The sequence below is a fragment of the Ranitomeya variabilis genome, chromosome 3, assembly GCF_051348905.1.
Source record: "Ranitomeya variabilis isolate aRanVar5 chromosome 3, aRanVar5.hap1, whole genome shotgun sequence".
Lineage (NCBI taxonomy): Eukaryota > Metazoa > Chordata > Amphibia > Anura > Dendrobatidae > Ranitomeya > Ranitomeya variabilis.
The window spans coordinates 236,550,802-236,577,706 of NC_135234.1; the positions used below are offsets into that span (position 1 = coordinate 236,550,802).

Below are 26,905 nucleotides of genomic sequence, written 5' to 3' on the forward strand. Positions count from 1 at the left end.
CATGACAGAAATATCTTCATTGTAGAAAGGAACAAGAAGTCCTGGAAGTGATGATATGGCCTCAACAAAGCACTGACCTCATGATCATCGTGTCTGTCTGGGATTACATGAAGAGGCAGAATGATTTGCTCAAGTTTTCATCCATAAAAGATCAGGGGTTAGTTCTCCAAGATGTTTGGAACAACGTCCCAATCAAATTCCTTAAAAAAACCAGTGTGTGCAAGTGTACATTGAGGAATTGATGTTTTGATGCTATATAAAAGTTGTTCACACCAAATATTGATTTCAGATTTTTCATCTGTCCATTCACTTTGCATTTTGTTAATGAATAAAAAATACACTATTACACTTCTATTTTTAAAAACATTCTTACTTTGTAACATTTTTCCACACCTTCCTAAAAGTTTTGCATAGTTTTGTGTGTACATACTGTATATAGAAATGAATCACTTTACGATATTACCATACACAGAGATATTTGAATAAACATTTATTAAACGTTTTATTTGCAGTCAATGATTTTGTAGAATAGGGGATTCATGTAATGCTACAGTGTTGTAGGAAAAAAATATATAAATAAACTGAGTCACAGGCAATAGTTTATTTGCTAGTTAATTCTCCTTTATATTACTTTCTCTTCAATTTACTGGTACCGCCGCACCAGTATGTAACCAGTATTTAATAACCATCAGAATTCACCTATTTTTTTAATAGAAAAGGGTATATGCTGACAGTCTTCAGAACTGCAGATTTTTATGCTGATTGCGCAAATCCAACTCTGTTGTTGCCCATATCATAAACAGAGTAGTACTGACGGAGGAAGACATCACCCAGAATCCAGAAGGGTTGACCATTTTGAGAAGGCAGATAGGTCACTTCTACTCCAACTGTACAGTAGCCATTATTCTACAAAGAAAGAATAATGTAATGAGAATGGTGAATTGCCAAAGATGAATACATTATTGTTTATGAATGTGATATAGACCAGATACCTGGAGAATATAGGCAGAAGGAGGAATGGGGAACTGTACGCCATTGATTGTGAAGCTGATGGTCGGCAGGTTCTGCACATTGTTACAGTTCACCAGATACTGTGAATTTAAAAGCATAATGTTGTTATTGTTTAAAGGTCTATGTATGAATGTAATGCAACAGACTGTAAAAACAATCATTTTTATGACCATAATAGCATGCATTAGGGTACTTATTATTACGATTACTGTTAAATTAAGGAAGGGGTTAATGGCTTCAGGCATGCCAAAACTCATGGAGTGTGGTAGTTCTCACTAGAACTCTCTGAAAGGCAAGGGTCACACAACCATCTGAGAAAATCTGACACTGATCAGAGTTTGATCAGAGTGGGATCCGATTTTCTCAAGGTGGAGAGAAAATAATTTCTCCTCCTTATCCATTCAGTCTGTGAAAATTGGACTGCATAGAGATGTCCTCCAATGTCCGACCAATAGACTTGAATAGATGAGTGAAATACTCAGAGGCAAATTGGACATGGGTACGAATGCTAATGGTGAAAACCATGGATAGCCCTTGTTCAGTTAACACAGTCATCTGCAGGAGCCCAAAGAAAGTCTTGCTAAGGAGTATGAATAAGCTGGGTGGATACAGAGATTATCTTTCCTTATTATTCAGCCATGTATTCTGCTGTTTGCTATTTTGTAAGAAATTAATAAAATGCATGCAATGTTCATTTATATTCATGGATGGTATAAATAAATAGACACTTCAGATATTCTTCAGAGAATCTTGGAAATCACGACTGTGTATTTCTTGGTCCTCACCGGCACTGAGTGAATCCCAGAAAATGTAAAGTTGAAGTTAGAACTGCTCTAATATTGCACATGTTAAATGAAGAAAATGTTTTGCTACATAAAAAGGTTTGTGTTTTTAACCCCTTTATAAGGTGTAACTAATACTATTTAACTGTAGAAGCAAAATCTTATTTCTAATCTCTAATCTTTCTTTAAGCTAGTGTATGAGTCTAGGCTCTTATGTGAACTTTCTCACCGCTCCATTCTGGCTTTCTTGGGCTCCCACAGACTGAAGGAATGTTCCCAAAAACTGTTGTGGTATGGTAAGGAGGGAGGTTCCAGTATCCACCATGGCTTGGCAACCCTGACTACACCATCCTGTTGCTTGTCCATTAATGGAAAACCTGTAATATATTAGTTTTGTAATTGCAATACAAGTACAAGAATACATTTGGCTTGAGCAACATACATTTGTTGAAAGACTACTCACGCATCAACTGCAATCTGCCAGTATAGCTCCTGGGTGACAGGTGCCCAGTATATTTCACCAGAATACAAGTTGTTGTCAACACCACCAAAAACAACCATCCCAGACTGACTGCAAAAAGATTGTAAAGTCATATCAATGTTAAGTCATATCAATGTTCTAATTTCTCAGTTTGGAAATAATATCAATAATCAAGACTAAAAATAAATGAGTACACATTTACTAAAACTTACCTACTCATGTAGACACTAAAGATTGGGTAAGTGAGAAGGTTTTGTTGCAGCATGCCCTGCATAGCAGTGGTGGCACCTCCAGCAGAAAGAGAAGGGTAGGCCATTCCGAAAATCCCTTCAAAGCCAGCATACACAAAATTGGTGCCTGGTTCATTCACACTTAGTCCAATCTCTTGGTTTGTGATAGTCAGGCCTTGTACCTACATAAAATAATGTAAATGTATTAATAACACAACAGATAATCTGTAAACACATAGTTTTAAAGGGATCTTGTCAGACAAGTATATTATTGTAGGCGAGTATATTATTCTTTGAAATGCTTTGGTGTTTCAGAGTAAGTATAGTTAGAACATCTGGATGGGGACCATAGCCGGAGACCCAGTTTGTTTCTCCCTGCTCTGCTGCAGGTGGTTGATAGATCTCTCTCCTATATGTTCATATGGAGAGACCTAGCAATTACTTGCAGCATCCATGAGAATAGCCGGCAAGGAGTTGGCGCTGGACTAGTTTCATCTCTGCCTACAGCCCTTAGCTGGATCTCCAAAGTTTATTTCCGGCTCTGGTATTTCAGAAAGTAATATACTTAGTTGTAATTGTGTTCCAATTGGGATCCATATTTCTTGCAGAGGCTCACTTTACAGAAGTGTTTTGAGGGGAATGTTTTTCAACTTAATTGTGATTTTCCTATAATTTTGCTTTCAATATTTTATTTCTAAAACGGAATAAACTTGGTAAGGTCTACAAGCTAATCTCAAATATGTATTAAAATGAATGTCCCATGTGACAAATGTATATGATGACATGAGCCGAGACTTCAAGGCACAGTAATGGCCATTCAGTTAGGAGCAGGAAGAAGGTGTGGTGCCCCAGGGTCCTGGTCGTCGCAGTGGTATTGCTTTCCTCTCGGGGAGAGTGATGCTACGTTTGGAGGGAAGGAAGTATAACTGCATCCAGGTATCACAAACATGCAATGCATTTCACACTCCAGGCCACCAGGGGGAGCTTCTGCTCCTATTTATTAGGTCACTCCCCATATAGATATATAACTGGTAGTCTGTAGTTCCTGACAGAGCTCCAGACAGGAGTTCTGTAGAAGAAAGTTCCAGACAGTAGTCTGAGGAGGACAGAAGGTTAATGGAGCTGTGCATGCCCTCAGAGCTGCAGCTTCCAGAAAGAGACATTGGAAGGCAGAATTGTATTGCAGCGAACGTGAAGGAAGTCGAAGCAAAGGAGAGGATACCAGAAGGGGGCCAGCCCCGCTCAGGCTGCCTCTTTCTGAGGCGCAAAATCCCGGTAGCTGGAACACCGAGGGAGTAAGGACCTCTACGCCATATTTCAGAGACTGGCAGGACAGTTAATTGCAGGTTACCTGTCCGCACCTACACCCAGAAGGCATGGAGACACCCACAGAGCCGGGTTATCTAAGAGACCCTATAAACAGGCTCAAGTCACCAGTCATACGGGTTTTGTCCTATCCTATATGGGAGACAGAGAGAGCGAAACATCGCATATGTGAGACCTTTATGTGAAGCCATAGGCAGTAAGGGACTACACCACTGCAGCGCAAGTGAAGGCTACTGATTTCCACCTGGACAAGGGAACTCTGGACTTGCCTCCAAACCAGCCGGACTCTGCCTGCCCTTTGATCTGGTGCTCTGGACTGTGGATGCTGAAGAGTTCAGTAAAGGTAATGAGACTGCAACCTTGTGTCCTCGTTTTTCACTGCGCCATTCACCATACCACCATCTACATACTGGGAAGCCCTGGGGACATACTTCACCTTTGGGTAGGTATACCATCTAGCTGCCATAACATCACCCCAGCGGACCCCTTAAAGCAGCATCGGTCACCCTGACCGAATACCACAGGTGGCGTCGCAAACATAAACTTTATCCCTTTAAAGACCTTTCCCTTTTACATGGGTGCCCAGGGCCACGGACTGGGTCACAGCCACCGTGACATCCCACTGTGAAACAGCAGGACCCGGTAGTAAGTACCCCTTGCCCGCGGGGCAACTCAAAGGTATACAGGAAGGCACTCCAGAGGGCAGGGCTTGTCCTTGGAAAAGAAATGTAGATGCAATCCATTACTTACAGATACAGTGTCATATCCAAAGACTCCGGTGAGACTTCCACTGCCATACTGCATGGAAAACTGCTGATTATTGGAGGAGTATGTGGAAGACTGGCTTGGGTTAAAAAGTGGGTGGTTCTCTAACAAAGCAAGATACTTTTATTAGTAAATTACCTACATATGGAGAAAAAATAACTAAAACTGAAGAAGTATTTTCTAAGATATATTTTGCAAGTAAAATGCATATTGCATTTTTATTAATCTATTAAAACAAGGCACATCAAGGCATTGGGCTATGGGCATGCAAGAAATTATTGTGCCTCATAGCAAAAGTTGAAATTGACTGTACTCTTAAGATTGTAAAACATTTTCTCTATTTTTTTATTCATTTCAACTGTTATTTCATAAAATATGTTAAACCTTTAATGACCAGAGAATTGTTTCTTTTTTATTTTTCCTCCGTCTCTTCCAATAGCCATAACATTGTTATATTTTCATCAAAGTAGTGGTGCAAGAGCTTGTTTTACTTTACCATATAATGCACTAGAAAATAGAAAAAAAATTCTGAGTGCTGCGAAATTGCGGAACACCCCCCCCCCCCACACACACACACACACACACACACACAGTATTGCCACTGTTTTGCTGGTTTTAATTTTGCCCAATTTATTCTGCATTGAAAATAACCTGGGTACATGATTCCCCAAGCCAGTATGATTATAATAATAAAAACAATTGTATAGTTTTTTTTATTATATCAGTGATGAAAAAAATCTGAAAAAAAAAGAATTGTCAACATTTTCTGAAACCCATAACTTTGATATTTTTTGCACCCTGAGTTGATGTTATATTGATACCATTTTGGGGTACATATTTCATTTTGATTCCTTTTTATTTCTTTGAGAAGTGTGATAACCGAAAAATGACAATGCTGTCGCTCCAAATAAATTTTCATTTTTTTTTTTTAACTTTTGAAGTACGGAAAATGGAGGGGCCATTCAAAATTGTACTTATTTTTCTTTTATATTGTTTAACTTTATTTTCACTTTTTTTAGGCCTTGCAATCGTTCAATTGCTTATACTATTTACTGCAATACTAAACTCTCTGATGTTGGAGGCCTGTGGAAGTTCTTTGTTCCCTCTGGAGATATGCCATTGCCAAAGAAGTTGGGAGTGATAGCTGTCATTCAAACAAGTTCATCCTACAGATATTGAGAGTGTTTTAGTTTTTAGTGTAGATGTTTACATTTGAACAATTTGGTGATCCATTATTTTTTATGACCAATATAAAGATTCATTCAACCCCTTTCCGAACGGTGATGAACATATACGTCTGTTATGATGACCTGGTGGTTAGGAGCACTCGGAATGACCTGATGAGCAAACTAGTAATACAGGACAAGCTCTGGGAAGTGGGAGCTCTGCTGACCGCAACCCCTAATCCTATCACAACAACTAGAAATAGCCGTGGAGCGTACCTGACTCTGCCTAGACGCCTCTTCACAGCCTAAGAGCTAACTACCCCTAAAGATAGAAAATAAAGCCTACCTTGCCTCAGAGAAATTCCCCAAAGAAAAAGGCAGCCCCCCACACATATTGACTGTGAGTTAAGATGGAAGTCACAAACACAGGAATGAAATAGGTTTCAGCAAAGGAGGCCAGACTTAACTAAACAGACTGAGGATAGAAAAGGTGTCTTTGCGGTCAGCATAAAAAACTACCAAAAAACCACGCAGAGTGTGCAAAAGAGACCCACGCACCGACTCACGGCGCGGAGGTGCCACTCTGCATCCCAGAGCTTCCAGCTAGCAAGGCAAAATCATGATAGCAAGCTGGACAAGAAAACAGTGGTAAACAAATAAGCTAGCAGGGACTTAGCTTTTGCTGGAGTAGACAGGTCATCTGAAAGATCCAAGAGAACTGAACCAGTACTAGGACATTGACAGCCGGCATCAAGTAACGATCTGAGTGGAGTTAAATAGAGCAGCCAGCCTAGGACTTAAACGAGGTCAGCTGAGGAAGGAACCTCAGAACCAGCAGCTCCACTCACAGCCACCAGAGGGAGTCCATGGACAGAACTTGCCGAAGTACCATTCATAACCACAGGAGGGAGTTCGAGAACCGAATTCACAACAGTACCCCCCCTTGAGGAGGGGTCACCGAACCCTCACCAGAGCCCCCAGGCCGATCAGGATGAGCCAAATGAAAGGCACAAACAAGATCGGCAGCATGAACATCAGAGGCAACCATCCAGGAATTATCCTCCTGACCATAACCTTTCCACTTGACTAGGTACTGAAGTTTCCGTCTCGAAATACGAGAATCTAAAATCTTCTCCACCACATACTCCAACTCCCCCTCAACCAACACCGGGGCAGGAGGGTCAACAGAGGGAACCATAGGAGCCACATATCTCCGCAATAACGACCTATGGAACACATTATGGATGGCGAAAGAAGCTGGAAGGTCCAAACGAAATGACACAGGATTAAGAATTTCAGAAATCTTATAAGGACCAATGAAACGAGGTTTAAACTTAGGAGACGAAACCTTCATAGGAACATAACGAGACGACAACCAAACCAAATCCCCAACACGAAGTCGGGGACCAACACAGCGACGGAAGTTAGCGAAACGTTGAGCCTTCTCCTGGGACAATGTCAAATTGTCCACCACGTGAGTCCAAATTTGCTGCAACCTGTCCACCACAGAATCCACACCAGGACAGTCCGAAGGCTCAACCTGCCCTGAAGAAAAACGAGGGTGGAAACCAGAATTACAGAAGAAAGGCGAAACCAAAGTGGCCGAGCTGGCCCGATTATTAAGGGCGAACTCAGCCAAAGGCAAGAAGGACACCCAATTATCCTGATCAGCAGAAACAAAGCATCTCAGATATGTTTCCAAAGTCTGATTGGTTCATTCGGTTTGGCCATTTGTCTGAGGATGGAAAGCTGAAGAAAAAGACAAATCAATGCCCATCTTAGCACAAAAGTACCGCCAAAACCTTGAAACAAACTGGGAACCTCTGTCCGACACGATGTTTTCCGGAATGCCATGTAAACGAACCACGTGCTGGAAAAATAATGGAACCAAATCAGAGGAGGAAGGCAATTTAGGCAAAGGTACCAAATGGACCATCTTAGAGAAGCGATCACAAACCACCCAGATAACCGACATCCTTTGAGAGACAGGGAGATCTGAAATAAAATCCATGGAAATATGCGTCCAGGGCCTTTTTGGGACCGGCAAGGGCAAAAGCAACCCACTGGCACGAGAACAGCAGGGTTTAGCCCGAGCACAAGTCCCACAGGACTGCACAAAAGAACGCACATCCCGTGACAAGGAAGGCCACCAAAAGGATCTGGCCACCAAATCTCTGGTACCAAAGATTCCAGGATGACCAGCCAACACCGAACAATGAACCTCAGAGATAACTCTACTAGTCCATCTATCAGGGACAAACAGCTTCTCCGCTGGGCAACGGTCAGGTCTATCAGCCTGAAACTCCTGCAGCACCCGCCGCAAATCAAGGGAGATGGCAGACAAAATTACCCCCTCTTTGAGAATACCAGCCGGCTCAGGAACTCCCGGAGAATCAGGCACAAAACTCCTTGAAAGGGCATCAGCCTTCACATTCTTAGAACCCGGAAGGTACGAAACCACAAAATCGAAGTGGGAGAAAAACAGCGACCATCGAGCCTGTCTAGGATTCAACCGCTTGGCAGACTAGAGATAAGTCAGATTCTTGTGATCCGTCAAGACCACCACGCGATGCTTGGCTCCTTCAAGCCAATGTCGCCACTCGTCAAACACCCACTTCATGGCCAACAACTCTCGATTGCCCACATCATAATTGCGGTCAGCAGGCGAAAACTTTCTAGAAAAGAAAGCACATGGTTTCATCACCGAGCCATCAGAACCTCTTTGAGATAAAACAGCCCCTGCTCCAATCTCAGAAGCATCCACCTCGACCTGAAACGGGAGCGAAACATCTGGCTGACACAACACAGAGGCAGAAGAAAAACGACGCTTCAACTCGTGAAAAGCCTCAACGGCCGCAGAGGACCAATTGACCACATCCGCACCTTTCTTGGTTAAATCAGTCAATGGTTTAACAACACTAGAAAAATTAGCGATGAAGCGACGGTAAAAATTAGCAAAGCCCAGGAATTTCTGAAGGCTCTTCACAGAAGTAGGCTGAGTCCAATCATAAATGGCCTGAACTTTAACAGGGTCCATCTCGATAGTAGAAGGGGAAAAAATGAAGCCCAAAAATGAAACCTTCTGAACTCCAAAGAGACATTTAGACCCCTTCACAAACAAGGAATTAGCACGAAGGACCTGGAACACCATTCTGACCTGCTTCACATGAGACTCCCAATCGTCCGAAAAGACCAAAATATCATCCAAATATACAATCATGAATCTATCCAGGTACTTTCGGAAGATGTCATGCATAAAGGACTGAAACACAGATGGAGCATTAGAAAGCCCGAATGGCATCACCAGGTACTCAAAATGACCCTCGGGCGTATTAAATGCTGTTTTCCATTCGTCGCCCCGTTTAATACGCACAAGATTATACGCCCCTCGAAGATCTATCTTGGTGAACCAGCTAGCCCCCTTAATCCGAGCAAACAAATCAGACAGTAGCGGCAAAGGGTACTGAAATTTGACGGTGATTTTATTGAGAAGGCGGTAATCTATACAAGGTCTCAGAGAACCATCCTTCTTGGCCACAAAAAAGAACCCTGCTCCCAACGGTGACGACGACGGGCGAATATGCCCTTTCTCCAAGGACTCCTTTATATAACTCCGCATAGCGGCGTGTTCTGGCACAGATAAATTGAACAGTCGGCCCTTCGGAAACTTACTACCAGGAATCAAATTAATAGCACAATCGCAATCCCTATGAGGAGGTAGGGCACTGGATTTGGGCTCATCAAATACATCCCGGTAATCTGACAAGAACTCAGGGACTTCAGAAGGATGGGAAGACGAAATTGACAACAATGGGACATCGCCATGTACCCCTTGACAACCCCAACTGGATATAGACATTGATTTCCAATCCAATACTGGATTATGGACCTGTAGCCATGGCAAACCCAAAACGACCACATCATGCAGATTATGCAACACCAAAAAGCGAATATCCTCCTGATGAGCAGGAGCCATGCACATGGTCAATTGAGTCCAGTACTGAGGCTTATTCTTGGCCAAAGGTGTAGCATCAATTCCTCTCAATGGAATAGGATACTGTAAGGGCTCCAAGAAAAAACCACAGCGCCTGGCAAACTCCAAGTCCATCAAATTCAGGGCAGCGCCTGAATCCACAAATGCCATAACAGAATAGGACGACAAAGAGCAAATCAGAGTAACGGACAAAAGAAATTTTGGCTGTACCGTACCAATGGTGGCAGACCTAGCGAACCGCTTAGTGCGCTTAGGACAATCAGAGATAGCATGAGTGGAGTCACCACAGTAAAAACACAGCCCATTCTGACGTCTGTATTCTTGCCGTTCAGCTCTGGTCAAGGTCCTATCACATTGCATAGGCTCAGGCCTCTGCTCAGAAGATACCGCCAAATGGTGCACAGTTTTGCGCTCACGTAAGCGTCGATCGATCTGAATGGCCAAGGACATAGACTCATTCAGACCAGCAGGCGTGGGGAATCCCACCATAACATCCTTAAGGGCTTCAGAAAGACCCTTTCTGAAAATTGCCGCCAGGGCACACTCATTCCACTGAGTAAGCACAGACCACTTTCTAAACTTCTGACAATATACCTCCGCTTCATCCTGACCCTGACACAAAGCCAGCAAGATTTTCTCTGCCTGATCCACTGAATCTGGTTCATCATAAAGCAATCCAAGCGCCAGAAAAAACGCATCTACATTACGCAATGCAGGATCACCTGGCGCAAGGGAAAATGCCCAGTCTTGAGGGTCGCCACGTAGCAAAGAAATTATGATTTTTACTTGCTGAATGGGGTCACCAGACGAACGGGGTTTCAAAGCAAAAAGCAGTCTACAATTATTTTTGAAATTCAGGAACTTAGATCTATCCCCAGAAAACAAATCAGGAATTGGAATTCTGGGTTCTAACATCGGGTTCTGAACTACATAATCTTGAATGCCTTGTACACTTGCAGTGAGTTGATCCACACAAGAGGACAGACCTTGAATGTCCATATCTACACCTGTGTCCTGAACCACCCAGAGATTTAGGGGAAACGAAAAACAAAGCACGCTGCAGAGGAAAAAAAAATGGTCTCAGAACTTCTCTTATCCCTCTATTGAGATGCATTAACACTTTACTGGCCAGCTGTACTGTTATGATGACCTGGTGGTTAGGAGCACTCGGAATGACCTGATGAGCAAACTAGTAATACAGGACAAGCTCTGGGAAGTGGGAGCTCTGCTGACTGCAACCCCTAATCCTATCACAACAACTAGAAATAGCCGTGGAGCGTACCTGACTCTGCCTAGACGCCTCTTCACAGCCTAAGAGCTAATTACCCCTAAAGATAGAAAATAAAGTCTACCTTGCCTCAGAGAAATTCCCCAAAGAAAAAGGCAGCCCCCCACACATATTGACTGTGAGTTAAGATGGAAGTCACAAACACAGGAATGAAATAGGTTTCAGGAAAGGAGGCCAGACTTAACTAAACAGACTGAGGATAGAAAAGGTGTCTTTGCGGTCAGCATAAAAAACTACCAAAAAACCACGCAGAGTGTGCAAAAGAGACCCCTGCACTGACTCACGGCGCGGAGGTGCCACTCTGCATCCCAGAGCTTCCAGCTAGCAAGGCAAAATCATGATAGCAAGCTGGACAAGAAAACAGTGGTAAACAAATAAGCTAGCAGGGACTTAGCTTTTGCTGGAGTAGACAGGTCATCTGAAAGATCCAAGAGAACTGAACCAGTACTAGGACATTGACAGCTGGCATCAAGTAACGATCTGAGTGGAGTTAAATAGAGCAGCCAGCCTAGGACTTAAACGAGGTCAGCTGAGGAAGGAACCTCAGAACCAGCAGCTCCACTCACAGCCACCAGAAGGAGTCCATGGACAGATCTCGCCGAAGTACCATTCATAACCACAGGAGGGAGTTCGAGAACCGAATTCACAACATACGTCACATTTTGAGTGCTGGTGTATGGAACAGGTTCAGCAGCTGAACCCGCTTTAAAAATGGTGGAGGCAGGCTGTTTTGTACAGCCAAAATCCGCCTCTAACAGCTATGACTACAGCTAGAACACTGCTGTTAACCCCTTAACCCGGTGTCGTGCTAGTCATATCAGCCCAACTTGTGAAGTCACTGTGGGGTGCCGATTGGCTGCCATGGTAGCTGGTGTCTGCTGAAGGCTTCCATGGCTGCCATGTTGGAGCTGCTATGATAGTCAAATAAAAACATAACTTTTTATAATTTTTGAGAATTGTTTTCACCACTTAAAAAAAGAAACTAAAGCAAGACATTTACAAATTGTCTAATGCCTTAATCATATTGACCTGGAATATACTTAGCATACATCGAATGACGTAAAAACTAAAACCCCAAAATAACTGGCGGAATTGTATTTTTTTGCCATTTCACTGCTTTTGCATTTTTTTACCATTTTACAATACATTTTATTGTAAAATGAAAGGTATCATTCAAAACTAGAATTTGTTCTGCAGATAACACACCCTCAAATGGCGATGTGGATGGAAGAATTAAAAAGTTATGGCTCTTGAAAGAGTGGAATGAAAAATCACGCTAAAATGGAAAATCGAACATTCAAGATGGTTATTATCACTACTGCTGGGAAAATACTTTTTACTTAAAGGAACACTGTCACCTAAATTTGCAGGGAACAATTTTCAGCCATAGGGGCGGGGTTTTCGGGTGTTTGATTCACCCTTTCCTTACCCGCTGGCTGCATGCTGGCTGCAATATTGGATTGAAGTTCATTCTCTGTCCTCCGGAGTACATGCCTGCACAAGACAATCTTGCCTTACGCAGGCGTGTACTATGGAGGACAGAGAATGAACTTCAATCCAATATTGCAGCCAGCATGCAGCCAGCGGGTAAGGAAAGGGTGAATCAAACACCCGAAAACCCCGCCTCTATGGCTGAAAATTGTTCCCTCCAAATTTAGGTGACAGTGTCCCTTTAAAATTGTTATTAATCACAAGATGAATGTAATATTTAGACATTTTATTCGAACTGAGCTCATTTTTGTACTTTGGATATGATTACCCTATTGCTCCTAAATACTCACGGCAAGCTTCACTCGAGCAGTAGGTGGAAGCAACCCAAAGATTGGATGACCCTGTGTCAAAAAGAACCATAAAGTTTTGCGGTGGTGTTCCGACACTAATTTGTCCAAAGTAACAAGCCTGGAACAGAAAAAACACACACTGGTGAAAACCAGAATTACAAAAAAAAGGCGAAACCAAAGTAGCCGAACTGGCCCGATTATTAAGGGCGAACTCAGCCAATGGCAAGAAGGTCACCCAATCATCCTGATCAGCAGAAACAAAGCATCTCAGATAGGTCTCCAAAGTCATTTATTAAGGCAGAAGAGTGGTGGGCAGAGTGTGATGCCATTCAGGAACCAAGACTTTGCTCTACATTGATGCAGGGACAAGTGACTTTGTGGTGTTTCAATATGTAGGTGTACCCATAAAATCTCATCAAATTGGATTCAACTGTGTAGTAAGTTTTGTGTCGCCCTGCATACTATATAGTTTTGGTAACATTGAAAAGTTCCTTTTCCTAATTTTTTTCTTCCTCTTACCCTTATTAGCAAAGTGTATGATAGCGCGTATGCTATGTAAATACTAGTTTACTACACATTATGTATACGTTCAGATGGCCATATGAAAAATTGGGCTGTCTTGTTTGCAAGGTACAGACATGACTGGCTCCGTGTGCAGCGCCGCATGCTCGTCCACATAGCGGATGGGTGCAGTAGCACCTGCTATTTGTATGCAATAGACTGGCCCATATAACCCACTAGTCTGGTGCACAATGTGATTTTTCCCGTGCAGAGTTGAGGTCTGTGTGGGAGATCACAGATATCCGCTATCATATATGCTACAATTGGTCCATGTGTTGAGGGGTGTGCTGCGCACAGGAACAGCACTCAGACTGAACATAGATTTGTGTGAATGTGCCCTTATACAACACTAATTTCTTTAAGGAAATCTGTCACCAGGTTTGGCTACCCCATCTGAGTACAGCATAGGGGACAGACGCCCTGATTCTAGCAACTGGGCTGCATGCTGCAGTTTTGCTTTCACTGTTTTACCTTTTGCAGATCCAGCAGTTCTCTAAATATTGAGCTCTATATAGCCCCTCCCACACCACTGATTGACAGCTTTCTGCCTATGCACAGTGTCAATCGGTGAGGGTGGGGCTATACAGAATTAATGAATATTGAGGACGACACGGTAGAAGTTTTTTTAGTCCTCTTGTTCTGTCTCCGCCATCTAATTTGTTACCTCCAATTATCTGTTTGCATAATTTGCAGTTTCTCAGCCAGTATACAGGACTTGATATAGTCATACCTTTATTTGTAGTGCTTTGGCTCCCTCTAGCGGTCAGAGTCATGTTGACAGTTGTATTTTTCTGTTATGTATTTTTTATGTCTGATTCTCCTCCTCCTTTGCAATGCATTATGGTAGCTCAGCCTACATTTCCCTCCATTATCATTTCACTTCCAGTTTGCCTTCCAGGAAAGAAGCTTACACTTCATCCCCCTTGCGATTGCATTGCCGGTATGTCTTTATGCTCTCTGTAGATATTTCTGCTCTATATTAGCCTAGCTTAACCAGTTGCACTCCTAGTTCAGTTACTAGCCTTCTAAATGTAATGCATAACGTTTATCATGTGTTGTATGTATTTGTTCCCTACCATGCACTGATTCTATGTATATCATTGTTCACAGTTTCACCGCATCAATATACCACTACGTTTAATAAAGCACAGACTCAACCACAGTCTCCTTATTGGACCCCGGTATAGCGGTTTAGCTGACTGGATAGCTACTTGGGCCTGTCTCATTTAGTGAGGACAGAACAGTGAAACGGCAGCCATCCAACTAGTGGGATTCAAGTCACCGGCTACTCAGAGACTAAATACAGCTACAGCAATCTCTGCACAGCCAAGCACTTTCCCAAGACACCATGTCTCACAAATCCCATAGAACAAGATCCGTTACTTCCGTTTCCTCAAAGACAACATCCATCACCAGCGCGGTCGCCATTGCCCGCGCAAATGCCGAAGCCGCCAAAATGCGAGCAAGCTTTGCTGACCAAGAGATGAAACTTAAGTTAGAGAAGGCACGTGTGGATGCTGCCTTAGAAAGCCTAGCAGCAAAAAGGGAAGCTGCCGCAGCCCTCGCTGAAGCAGAATCGCTAGAAGCCGCGCAAAGTCCCAAGCTGCATAGCCAAAGCAGTATGTCGAGTCTGGAGTTTCCACCACAAGACTCACCACAACGCACATCTCAGTATGTTAATGAACTTCCTGATCCAAACTATAACCCTGAACCAGTACCAAAACAAGAGTACGACGTCTCCAGCGAAGTTAGCGAGAGTCATCTCGAGGCTCAGCTCCAGGACAGAAACAAACTCGAAAACGTGACACAAAACAACTCTGCTAATGACTACCTTGCCCCTCACCAGGTAACCAATGTGGATCACCCTGCTGACACACCGTACGTCAGACCGAAGCAATACGACACCGGCTGGCGCCACCCTGAGGACACTAACAGGTATGAACGCACCTCACATCACTATCAGGGTGACCCATCACCAGCTTACTCTGCTGACAACCGGTTCACGACAGAATTTGCCAGGTTCTTCACATGACGTGAACTGGTTGCCAAGGGGCTCATGAAATTCACTGACCAAGCTGAAGGATACAGAGCTTGGAAAGCTTCCTTCCAAAATGTAATTAGAGACTTGGGGCTACAACACAGGGAAGAGATAGACCTGTTAGTCAAATACCTGGGAGAAGAGTCAGTCAAACACGCAGTAAGAATCAGAGACATTAATATAAACCGCCCTGAGACCGGCCTCAGAGAGATCTGGAAGAGGCTGGATGAGTGTTACGGTTCGGCAGAGGTAATAGAAAGAGCCTTGTTCAAAAGAATCGATGACTTTCCTAAAATTTCTAACAAAGGTCTCCAGAAACTTAGAGAGCTAAGCGACCTACTAAAGGAAGTCCAAGTTGCCAAATACGAGGACGACCTACAGGGACTTGCATTTCTCGACACAGCCAGAGGTGTTAACCCTATAGTCCAGAAGTTGCCCTACAATCTACAGGAGAGGTGGCTCACACATGGTTCCACGTACAAATACAAACACAGTGTTCCATTTCCCCCCTTCTCCGTTTTTGTAGACTTTATACACCAACAAGCGAGAATTAGAAACGATCCCAGCTTTGACTTTGCAATGCCATATGCCACACCGTCACCACCTGCAAATCCACGCAGAACATCTGTGGCAGTACACAAGACTTATGTTTCTTCTCCAGGTTCTAATTACAGGTCTGCTGGCTGCTCCCAATCAGAGACAAAGGTGCAGGACCCTGACAAGCAGTGCCCACTTCATCAGAAGCCTCATCCTCTCCTGAAATGCAGAGCCTTCAGAGGAAAATCTATGCCAGACCGCAGAAGCTTCCTGAAAGAGAACGGTATCTGCTACAAGTGCTGCTCATCCACAACTCATCTCGCCAAGGACTGCAAGGTCAGTGTAAAATGCACAGAATGTGGCACCACAGACCATAACACTGCTCTACACCCAGGCCCAGCTCCATGGAATGCACAAAACATGCCAGCTGAGAGTGAGCATGGCGGGGAGGAAAGGAACACTGATACAGCTACGCCAGAGATCACTTCACAATGTACCGAGGTCTGCAAAAGGACAATAGACAGTAGGTCCTGTTCAAAAATTTGCCTTGTCAGAGTATACCCAAAAGGCCATAGAGACCAGGCTGTAAGACTGTATGCTATCTTGGATGATCAAAGTAATCGATCCTTGGCAAGATCAACATTCTTTGACCTATTCAACATCAAAGGGCCAAGCACTCCCTACTCATTAAAGACGTGTGCAGGTACTGTGACTACAGCAGGCAGGAAAGCTACAGACTACCAAATCGAGTCATTGTCCATTCTGCCTACCACTACCTACGATCATCGAATGTAACCAGATCCCAGACAACAGATCTGAAATCCCTACGCCAGATGTAGCAATCCATCACGCTCACTTAAAGCGAATAGCACACCTTATACCGGAACTCGACCATCAGACCCAGATAATTCTGCTATTGGGGAGAGATATCCTGCAGGTTCATAAAGTGAGACGTCATATCAATGGACTCCACAATGCTCCCTATGCCCAAAAGCTAGACCTAGGATGGGTCATAATTGGCAACGTATGCTTGGGACGCATGCACGCCCCATCTTCTGTGACAAGCATGCTGACAAATACATTGGAGAAAGGACGACCATCTCTGTTTCAACCTTGTAACAATGAGTTCCATGTCAGGGAACTGCCACACAGCATCCAACTGCCCAATCATTTAATAGACTTTACTCACGACAGCAGTATAGTGTCGGGAAGCTATGAGGATCAGTTAGGGTGCACAGTCTTCCAGAGAACTAAGCAGGACAACCAAGTGGCAATGTCGGTAGAGGACAAGTTGTTCTTGGAGGTAATGGACAAGGGACTCGTTAAAGATGAGACCAACAGCTGGGTCGCACCTCTTCCCTTCAAAACCCACAGACCACGTCTACAGAACAACAGAAATTAGGCATTACAACGTTTCTCCTCTCTCAAACGTAATCTGCAAAAGAAACCAGAGATGAAAGATCACTTTTTCTCCTTCATGTCAAAGATTTTTGAAAACTGTCACGCAGAACTAGCTCCCACTCTCAAAGACTCTGAAGAATGCTGGTTCCTACCTATGTTCGGAGTATACCACCCTAAGAAACCAGGCCAGATTAGAGTCGTGTTCGATTCCAGTGCCAAATTTAATGATGTCTCCCTAAATGACGTTCTACTAACAGGACCAGACCTCAATAACAAACTGCTGGGAGTACTTATGCGCTTCCGTAAGGATTCCATTGCCTTCATCGCTGACATCCAGCAAATGTTCCATTGTTTCCTTGTGAGAGAGAGAGACAGGAACTTCCTAAGATTCTTCTGGTACAGAGACAATGATCCTACTAAAGAAGTCACAGAGTATCGCATGAGAGTGCACATCTTTGGCAACAGTCCTTCCCCTGCAGTCGCCATTTATGGACTCAAAAGGTCGGCTCAGGAAGGAGAAGCAGAATACGGAGCAGATGTCAGACAATTCATAGAAAAGGACTTTTATGTCGACGACTGTCTGAAAGCCATGCCTTCAAATGAGACTGCCATCAGTCTTCTCAGGAGAGCCCAGGACATGCTTGCCTGCTCGAACCTTAGGCTTCATAAAATAGCCTCAAACAGCCAAGAACTCATGGAAGCGTTCCCTTCTCAGGACCTATGCAATGGTCTCAGAGACCTGGACCTGGGGTCAGACCCCGCACCAATGCAACGCAGCCTTGGGCTTCTCTGGAATCTACAGTCAGACACTTTCACCTTTCAGGTCAACCAGGAAGAAAGGCCTTTCACACATAGAGGCGTCCTGTCTACCATCAACAGTCTGTACGATCCCTTGGGTTTCGCAGCTCCTGTTACTATACAAGGCAAGGCCCTACTAAGAGACTTAACTAGGGAAACATCTGACTGGGATGCACCTCTGCCACCTGATAAGAGGATCCAGTGGGAAGAGTGGAAGAACTCGTTAGCGGCACTCTCCAACCTGAATGTGCCAAGACCATACGCCCCTGTGCCATCTACTGAAATACAAAGCCAAAGACTGTACGTATTTGCAGATGCTTCTGTCAAAGCGATTGCCGCTGTTGCCTACCTGAGAACTGTAGACTCCAAAGGTCAGTGCCACATTGGTTTCATTATGGGGAAGGCCAAACTCGCACCACAACCAGAGCACACTATACCCAGGTTAGAGCTTTGTGCCGCAGTCCTAGCCATTGAGTTAGCAGAGTTCATCACATCCGAAATGGATATCGACCTGACACAGGCCAAGTTCTACTCAGACAGCAAAGTAGTCCTGGGATATATCCACAACGAAACCAGGCGATTCTACGTTTATGTCAATAACAGAGTGCTACGTATCAGGAGATCAGTTCATCCAAAGCAGTGGCATTACACACCCTTGGTTCCAGTTCCTAACGACCCTGAGGAGCCCTTGCTATTGACTCCAGCTACTCTACTTACCCAGAAAACGGGACTGTCCAGTGCCCCTCCAGGAGGATTCGACGCTAAGGACCTCTACAAGCGCCAATGGAGACAGGTACAAAGTCTTGCAAATACTTTCTGGGACAGGTGGCGCAAGCAATATTTGTCTACCCTGCAGCCACGTACGAAGTGGCAATCTACTAAACCTAATTTGAACGTAGGTGACCTTGTTCTTGTGAAAGACTGTCAAATTCACCGGAACCAGTGGCCACTTGGTCTAGTTACCGCAACATTCCCGAGCAAGGACGGCAACGTCCGCAAAGTTGAACTAAGGATGACCAAAGGGAATGAACCTAAGACATTTTCCAGACCGGTATCTGAACTGGTCCTATTGTTGCCTTCGGAAGAAAGGAGTAGTGACATCCGTTGATGTCAGACGGGGAGTGTTCTGTCTCCGCCATCTAATTTGTTACCTCCAATTATCTGTTTGCATAATTTGCAGTTTCTCAGCCAGTATACAGGACTTGATATATTCATACCTTTATTTGTAGTGCTTTGGCTCCCTCTAGTGGTCAGAGTCATGTTGACAGTTGTATTTTTCTGTTATGTATTTTTTATGTCTGATTCTCCTCCTCCTTTGCAATGCGTTATGGTAGCTCAGCCTACATTTCCCTCCATTATCATTTCACTTCCAGTTTGCCTTCCAGGAAAGAAGCTTACACTTCATCCCCCTTGCGATTGCATTGCCGGTATGTCTTTATGCTCTCTGTAGATATTTCTGCTCTATATTAGCCTAGCTTAACCAGTTGCACTCCTAGTTCAGTTACTAGCCTTCTAAATGTAATGCATAACGTTTATCATGTGTAGTATGTATTTGTTCCCTACCATGCACTGATTCTATGTATATCATTGTTCACAGTTTCACCGCATCAATATACCACTACGTTTGATAAAGCACAGACTCAACCACAGTCTCCTTATTGGACCCCGGTATAGCGGTTTAGCTGACTGGATAGCTACTTGGGCCTGTCTCATTTAGTGAGGACAGAACACCTCTAGTGATAATCTCTTGCTCATAAAACAGTGACTTTACCAAAACTACACTGGGTAGGAGGTAAGTGACACGTCACTGAAATCAGGGCTCTACAGAATGCTGCTCTCAGATTAGGTGAGAAAAACCTGGCTACAGATTCCCTTTAACATAATAGGTAATTTGCTAACATTACCACTCATACAAATACTTACGTCCATGTTCATTGGCTCATAAGCAATTGCAAAGTTATTCCTGTGGTTGAAGCTGTACTTCATGGCTGGATCTCTTTTGTGCGTTTTCGTAAATTGCTCCAGGACGCCTTTTTCCTTCATCGTCTCTCTTATAGACTTGAATCTTTTTAGAGGCACTCTGAGTGATGATAGTGGGGTGGTGAGTACATGGTATTTCACACATAGATAGGTATATACATGTCATGTCATCATTAGTTACAAAAATTAATAAATATTAATATCGCATATGTAAGATTATACTTGTTCTATAGTGGAGAATGAAACTTCTCATTGTCATATTAATTGCATAATTAAAACTGAAGTCATTTTAATTGACTTCAGTTTTTTCTACAGCCAACAGAGCGCTGTGTCTAAGGGTCTGATAATGCTGTGAGTTACGGGGGTTTTCCAGTGTCAGAAACCATGCGCCAAAACAATGGCATATTTTTAAAACAACAAATACATAGAGTACTCATCATTCTTCTCCGCTGCTCTGGTCTCTGTTTACTGCTTGCAGTGGTGATGACATGACTACGACGCATATTATCGCTGCAGCCAATCACTGAGCATAGCAGCTCATGCCTTCTACATCAGCAGGTCGCTGAGCTCAGTGATGTAAGCAGTCAACATTGAGAACATAGTTGCAATGATAACCAGCAGTGATGCAAGGCAAGGTGAGAACTATATGTGTTTTTACATTAGAAGAATTGTTTAGGGTGCACTTTTTTCAGTTGGCTGCAGCAGTGATTCGCACTGTTATTGTGAAGTCACTGCTGCAGCCACTAACCAGAAATGTGAACAGCAGAAGAGAGCGAGCGCAGGACCTGGTGAGGGTGAGTACTATCTGGATTTGTTGTTTTTCTCGTATTACAATCTTTCTGGTACAAGATTATTTTATCGTGGACCCACTTGTTTTACTGCCAAGAGATCAGGCTTTGGCTGCAGAAAAAAAGCAGCAATCAACTTTTGAACATAGCTTTGAAGTGTTAATTGTGTCTGATAGATGGAGGTTGAACTTTCTCCATTCAACCGTTCACATTTTATAATTTTGTGAACTAGATAAAGTCAACTCAACTAAATACAGATGTGATAGAGACAGTTTCTAGTAAGTATTTAGAAAATAGAAAATTTCTATATGTATACACTATGTTCCAAATTATTATGCAAATGATATTTTTCTCGGAGTTTCCTAAATGGTCAGTGCAAATGACAGTCAGTCTAATAAAAGTCATCACCCGTTAGAGTATACATCAAATTTTATTGAAGAAACCTCCCAATGATAACAGTATAATCTCCAAAATGAATAAAAACTCAAAATGCACTGTTCCAAATTATTAGGCACAGTAGTATTTCTAAACATTTGATATGTTATAAAGAACTGAAAATGCTCATTTGTGGAATTTGCAGCATTAGGAGGTCACATTCACTGAACAAAAAAGCTATTTAACTCCAAAACATCCTAACAGGCCAAGTTACATGTTAACATAGGAGCCCTTCATTGATATCACCTTCACAATTCTTGCATCCATTGAACTTGTGAGTTTATGGAGAGTTTCTGCTTGTATTTCTTTGCATGAAGTCAGAATAGCCTCCCAGAGCTGCTGTTTTGATGTGAACTGCCTCCCACCCTCATACATCTTTTGCTTGATGATTCTCCAAAGGTTCTCTATAGGGTTGAGGTCAGGGGAAGATGGTGGCCACACCATGAGTTTATCTCCTTTTATGCCCATAGCAGCCAATTACTCAGAGGTATTCATTGTCATGCACAAAGATGATTTTGTTCCCGAAGGCACGTTTTTGCTTTTTAGACCATGGAAGAAAGTTGTCAGTCAGAAACTCTATTTACTTTGCTGAGGTCATTTTCACACCTTCAGGAACCTTAAAGAGCCCTACCAGCTGGTTCCCCATGATTCCAGCCCAAAACATGACTCCTCCACCTCCTTGCTGACGTCGCAGCCTTGTTGGGACATGGTGGCCATCCACCAACCATCCACTACTCCATCCATCTGGACCGTCCAGAGTGGCTCGACACTCATCAGTAAACAAGACTGTTTGAAAATTAGTCTTCATGTATGTCTGGGCCCACTGCAACCATTTCTGCTTGTGAACACTGTTTAGGAGTGGCCGAATAGTAGGTTTATGACCACAGCAAGCCTTTGAAGGATCCTACACCTTGAGGTTCGAGGGACTCCAGACGCACCAGCAGCTTCAAATAACTGTTTGCTGCTTTGTAATGGTATTTTGGCAGCTGCTTTCTTAATCCAATGAATTTGTCTGCCAGAAACCTTCCTCATTATGCCTTTATTTGCATGAACACTGTCTGTGCTCTGTTTCAGTCACAAATCTCATCAGAGTATGATGATCACTCTTAAGTTTTCGTGAAATATCTAATTTTGTCATACCTTGTCCAAGGCATTGCACTATTTAATGCTTTTCAGCAGCAGAGAGATCCTTTTTATTTCCCATATTGCTTGAAACCTGTGACCTGCATAATAATGTGGAACATCATTTTTGAGTAGTTTTCCTTTAATTAGAATCAACTGGAAAACTAATTATCACATGTGTTTAAGATTGATTTCAGTGATCCATTGAGCCCTGAGACATAATACCATCCACGAGTTTATTTGAAAAACAAAATAATTAAATCTTTAAGACACTTAAATCCAATTTGCATAATAATTTGGAACACAGTGTAGAGGATTTTCAGAAACTTTTTTTTTACTTTGAGACCGGGTTCACTACGTGAAGCGTTTAACCTTAATGCATTGCAGCTATCATATCACATGGTCTAGTGCAGCCAATCAGGGGGACTATCACTGGGACTATAAAGGATAAGGGCAGAGCAAGCACGGTCATTTTAGGATTTCACTGCCTAGGGCTAGGAGGTTAGAGAGCACAGCTCAATCCATATATTGATATAAAAGGCCTAAATCGCATTATAGTGTACTTCTGCAGTTCTGAGGAACCTTTGAAAATGCATTATTATGGAGTCTGTGCATAATAATGCACATATTTAATTGATAGGGAGGTCCTTTTTTTGGGGATCAGTGACCTGTCAGAAACCATACACATGAATACCTAATCAGAAGACCATATGAAGACTCCCCACAGGAGCACCAAAGCACGAGCATATCATTAACCCAAACTGAAAATAAAGACAATTAACAGAGATACTAGAGTCTGCCCGTATGGCAGTGGAAGGTAAAGTACAGGAAACGTTGCCCTGTGTGAACTGTGCTGCTGATGTGAAGAATGCAGATAAGAAGATGTCTCTGTGTTTGAACTGTGGAAAAAGACCTCATCTTGCGGGGCTCATGAATGCGGAGCCAGCACGGCAACAGCTGAGGGGAATCTGACAGAGCCTGTGAGTGTGCTGTGGTGCATGCTGCACATGCGGTACAAGCGACTTTATTTATCTTTTCATGTACAAGGTGTCGGGGTGCTCAATGACTGTTGCTTAGTGAACTCGCCCACGACTACCATCCCGTGCCACCTTGTTACACTCACAGCATTCAATGGTGTTCAATGGTGGATATACACTTTAAAGTCTACCTATGTCACATTGGTTTGTATTATAGCACTCCAGTAGACACAAGCTATGCTATAATATTTTACTCACACTATTTTAATTTCAGAATCAGATCATTTCAGATAATTGTTTGTGTTAAAGAAGCAACATTTTGGGTAAAATAAAAAGTTTAATTAAGCATATAATGGATAGTTAGAACATTTTTGGGGGGTGGTTGCCCCATGACGACGTAAAAAAGAAGACTCCAATGTTTACTGCGGCTTGTGACAGAACTGAAGTGTCAATTTTCTAGTTGCGGAATTTAATCAATGGAAATATCACTTGCTAATAGAAATGGAGGAAGCAATTCACAGAAGCAGACCAGTAATCTGGGACGGCTGGAAGGGAGGCCTGCCAACCTCCTGGCATTCCCAGCTATTCTTTTGATTAGCCTAGTTGATTTAATGTCATCTGTGTGGCGCAACAAGCTCTTGATATCGTACTAGCCCAGGTAATCAAATGAAGAGTTGGTAATCCCAGGAGGTAAGGAGATTTGCAGGCCTCTCATCCAGCAGTCATAGATTAGTGACTTGGTTGATGGACCAGAGTCCTGCAAATCGATTTTCCCACCTCTACTTACTCTCTAAACTGTGTTTAGTGGAGTGCTGTTCTGTAAACTAATGTGCTGTGTTAATACTTAGGGTAGGTAGTGATCAGCTTTCAGGAAACGTGGACACAGAAAATCTACATCACACTGATGAACATATGCCACAAGATGGATCTAGATTTTATACTACAAAGATTTAAACTCAACAATCAAAAGATCTAGATACAATATTTAGATAGAAATAAAAAGAAGTAACTGAATAGAGTATCAAAAGTAAAATGTATGTCAAAAATGAGGGTATTTACAGACCTGACCAAGCCCTCTGACAGCTGGAGACAAACCAGCGCAAGGATCACCCACTTCATGGTTACTGGCCTAGGGAAACACCGTTTAGGTGTCTTCAGTATATCTTTGAAGTGAACTTGTAAAACAGTAGACTTTGCTTTTTATAACTAAAATCTTTGAAGACCTACGTCACCACTTGCAAAGATTTTCATTTAACCTTCTGCAAATGTTCTTGATAATTGTATTTATTTTGGAGCTCATAAACATTTGCTATCAAAAGGTTCTGTCAATGATATAGTAATCCACTCAGATAATCATTTTTCTAGCATATGTTTCCTCCATTCTCTAGAAAACGAGAATAATAGAAATGTGTATGTACATTTTATGTATATTTAAAATAATTGTATTAATCCATAAATGAACCTTCTTACAATAGCAAAAATAATTTCCCACCAGTTGGTATCCCAGGCATCCCAGGGACCATGTCCACAGTGACGAAGATGTAGTTAGGTAGTCTGCACAGAATGGAAAAAAACATATCGACATGGACCACTTACATAGGTAACCATGTTGTGCTCTACGTTGGTGCACCCTAATCATAGTGAGTAAAGGTGAAACTGATTAGGAAAAACAAAGATACAAAGATCAGGACAAATATTGCATCCATTCTATGACCATATTATGGTAGATACCAGTTCTGCAGAAAATGTAAGAGATTACAGTGCAGTCAAAAATAGTGAGTTACAGGTGACATTCTTTTTGATGGGGATATTCACTTTTTCCATATAGCCAGTCAGACATGATGGCTTCTTCAGACAGAACTGCTCTGCAGAGTTTACACCAAAGACACATTTGAGGTTTTGCATTTCTAGCACCATTCCCACCTATTCCCAACCCACACAAACGTTACATCCTACCATCACCTAAATACTGAGCTGCTGCTGTATGGCATGGTAACTGTGCTCCTCTTAGTGCCCCGCACAGTAATAATGCCCTCCCTTTCGACACTTACACATTAAATGTCATATTTGTACTCTCTTGATAGTATAATCGCCGTCTAGAAAATATTAATGCCCTTTTTGAGCAGCATTTGATCAGATTTTGCATCCATATTTACATTCATTGACTATATTTTCAGTTGGGCAAAAATAGCATTGAAGGCATTTACATATGCAAAAACTGATCAAATATTAATGAAAATATGATGCATCCACTTTAATAACATGTCATATTGCAGATCTGCATTATGAACATGTGTGGAAGTGGACCTCTACTGCTTACAAGTGATAAATGAATTCCATACAAAGCACTACCACCAGATATTTTATCCTCTTAATATATTGCAATCATCATATCATATAGCACTGTGTACTTACAATTGCTCATTTTAACTTCTACACAGTTACCATAATTCTTCCCTTTTCTCTGCTCTTTGGAGAAACATAAAGTCTCTTGTCCCTGCATTTATCATTCCCCTCTTCAACTCCTGACCCACCTGCTCCCTCCTCTCCTGTCACGGACTTTTGCGTGACTTATGACTCATGCAGGGAAAATGTACCCCCTGTTTCTACATAGAACTTAATTAACTGGGTAGAAAGGCAAAATGAGAAACTGTAAGTACACAATGCTATATAATAATTCTGCAATATATTAATTGGATACAAATTTTGATAGGAGTGCTTCTTTAAGATGAATCGATCTGTATTTATCAGTAGTACTGATAAACTATAGTAGGTGTATCTCAATGGTACCTCCTGTCCATTTTTCCAAGCTACTTTTTGTCACGATTCCTCCTAAGTGTCTGGAAGCAGTGAGTGACAGGTCAGTCATGAAATCTAGGACAGGGGTGTGCTGAGATGTCAGTATGGTGATTGATAGCTCAGTCGTTCAATCAGAGGCTGGGCGTGCTGAGCTGTCAGTATGTTGAGTGAGAGTTCAGCTGTCCAATCAGGGCCGGGACATGCCAGGGTTTCCACAATGTGTCTCCTATTCGAGTGATTACCTGGCTGTTTAGTTGGCTCTCTGAGTCCCGTTGGTGCCAGTTGTAGGTTAGCTCAAGTGGTGTGAGCTTACTTTGTTCTCTGTGTTCCTTTAGTTGATCTTTGTTGCAAGACCTTGGACCTTGTCTCTGACCATCCATGTGACTCGCTCTTTTGCCTTGATCCGCCACCTTCCTGGAATTCTGACATTGGACTGTGACCTCACTACGCCTTTGTCTCCTTTGTTTATGATGAGCTCGCTTGGTTTCTGCCCCCGGACCTCTTGACTTCCCAGCCTCACGTCTTCACCATGAGTAGTGACTAGCATCACACCCTTTTCACATTTTCCTTTTTCTTTTATACTTATCATATTGAACTTTTCATGGGATTTGAACATATTTCAATAATAACACCCCATTTTTTGTT

General features: G+C 42.7%; 1 protein-coding gene across 2 annotated transcripts; it reads right to left on the reverse strand.

Moving 5' to 3' along the window:
- Positions 1 to 359: 359 nt before the first annotated feature.
- Positions 360 to 26,639, reverse strand: LOC143815726 (gastricsin-like). Of its 2 annotated transcripts, none has more exons than XM_077295287.1 (9): positions 24,525 to 24,627; positions 20,083 to 20,239; positions 12,825 to 12,942; positions 4,581 to 4,699; positions 2,487 to 2,686; positions 2,257 to 2,364; positions 2,023 to 2,170; positions 993 to 1,091; positions 360 to 906 (listed from the first exon to the last, which is right to left on the reverse strand). In XM_077295287.1, the coding sequence occupies exons 1-9, from the start codon at positions 24,578 to 24,580 to the stop codon at positions 754 to 756; spliced, it is 1,158 nt and encodes a 385-aa protein (XP_077151402.1). In that variant the 5' UTR covers positions 24,581 to 24,627; the 3' UTR covers positions 360 to 753. The 2 variants fall into 2 exon arrangements, with proteins under 2 accessions (XP_077151402.1, XP_077151403.1); XM_077295288.1 differs by lacking the exon at positions 24,525 to 24,627 and adding an exon at positions 26,503 to 26,639 and having other exon boundaries at positions 477 to 906.
- Between the last annotated feature and the right edge of the window lie 266 nt (positions 26,640 to 26,905).

Coding starts and splice junctions, on each gene's coding strand:
- LOC143815726 (XM_077295287.1), bottom strand. CDS start 24,580: ATGAAGTGGGTGATCCTTGCGCTGGTTTGTCTCCAGCTGTCAGAGGGC. Junction 12,943..20,082: donor ATGAGCCAATGAACATGGAC/GTAAGTATTTGT, acceptor TTTCTGTTCCAG/GCTTGTTACTTTGGACAAAT. Junction 2,365..2,486: donor TTTAGTGTCTACATGAGTAG/GTAAGTTTTAGT, acceptor ATCTTTTTGCAG/TCAGTCTGGGATGGTTGTTT.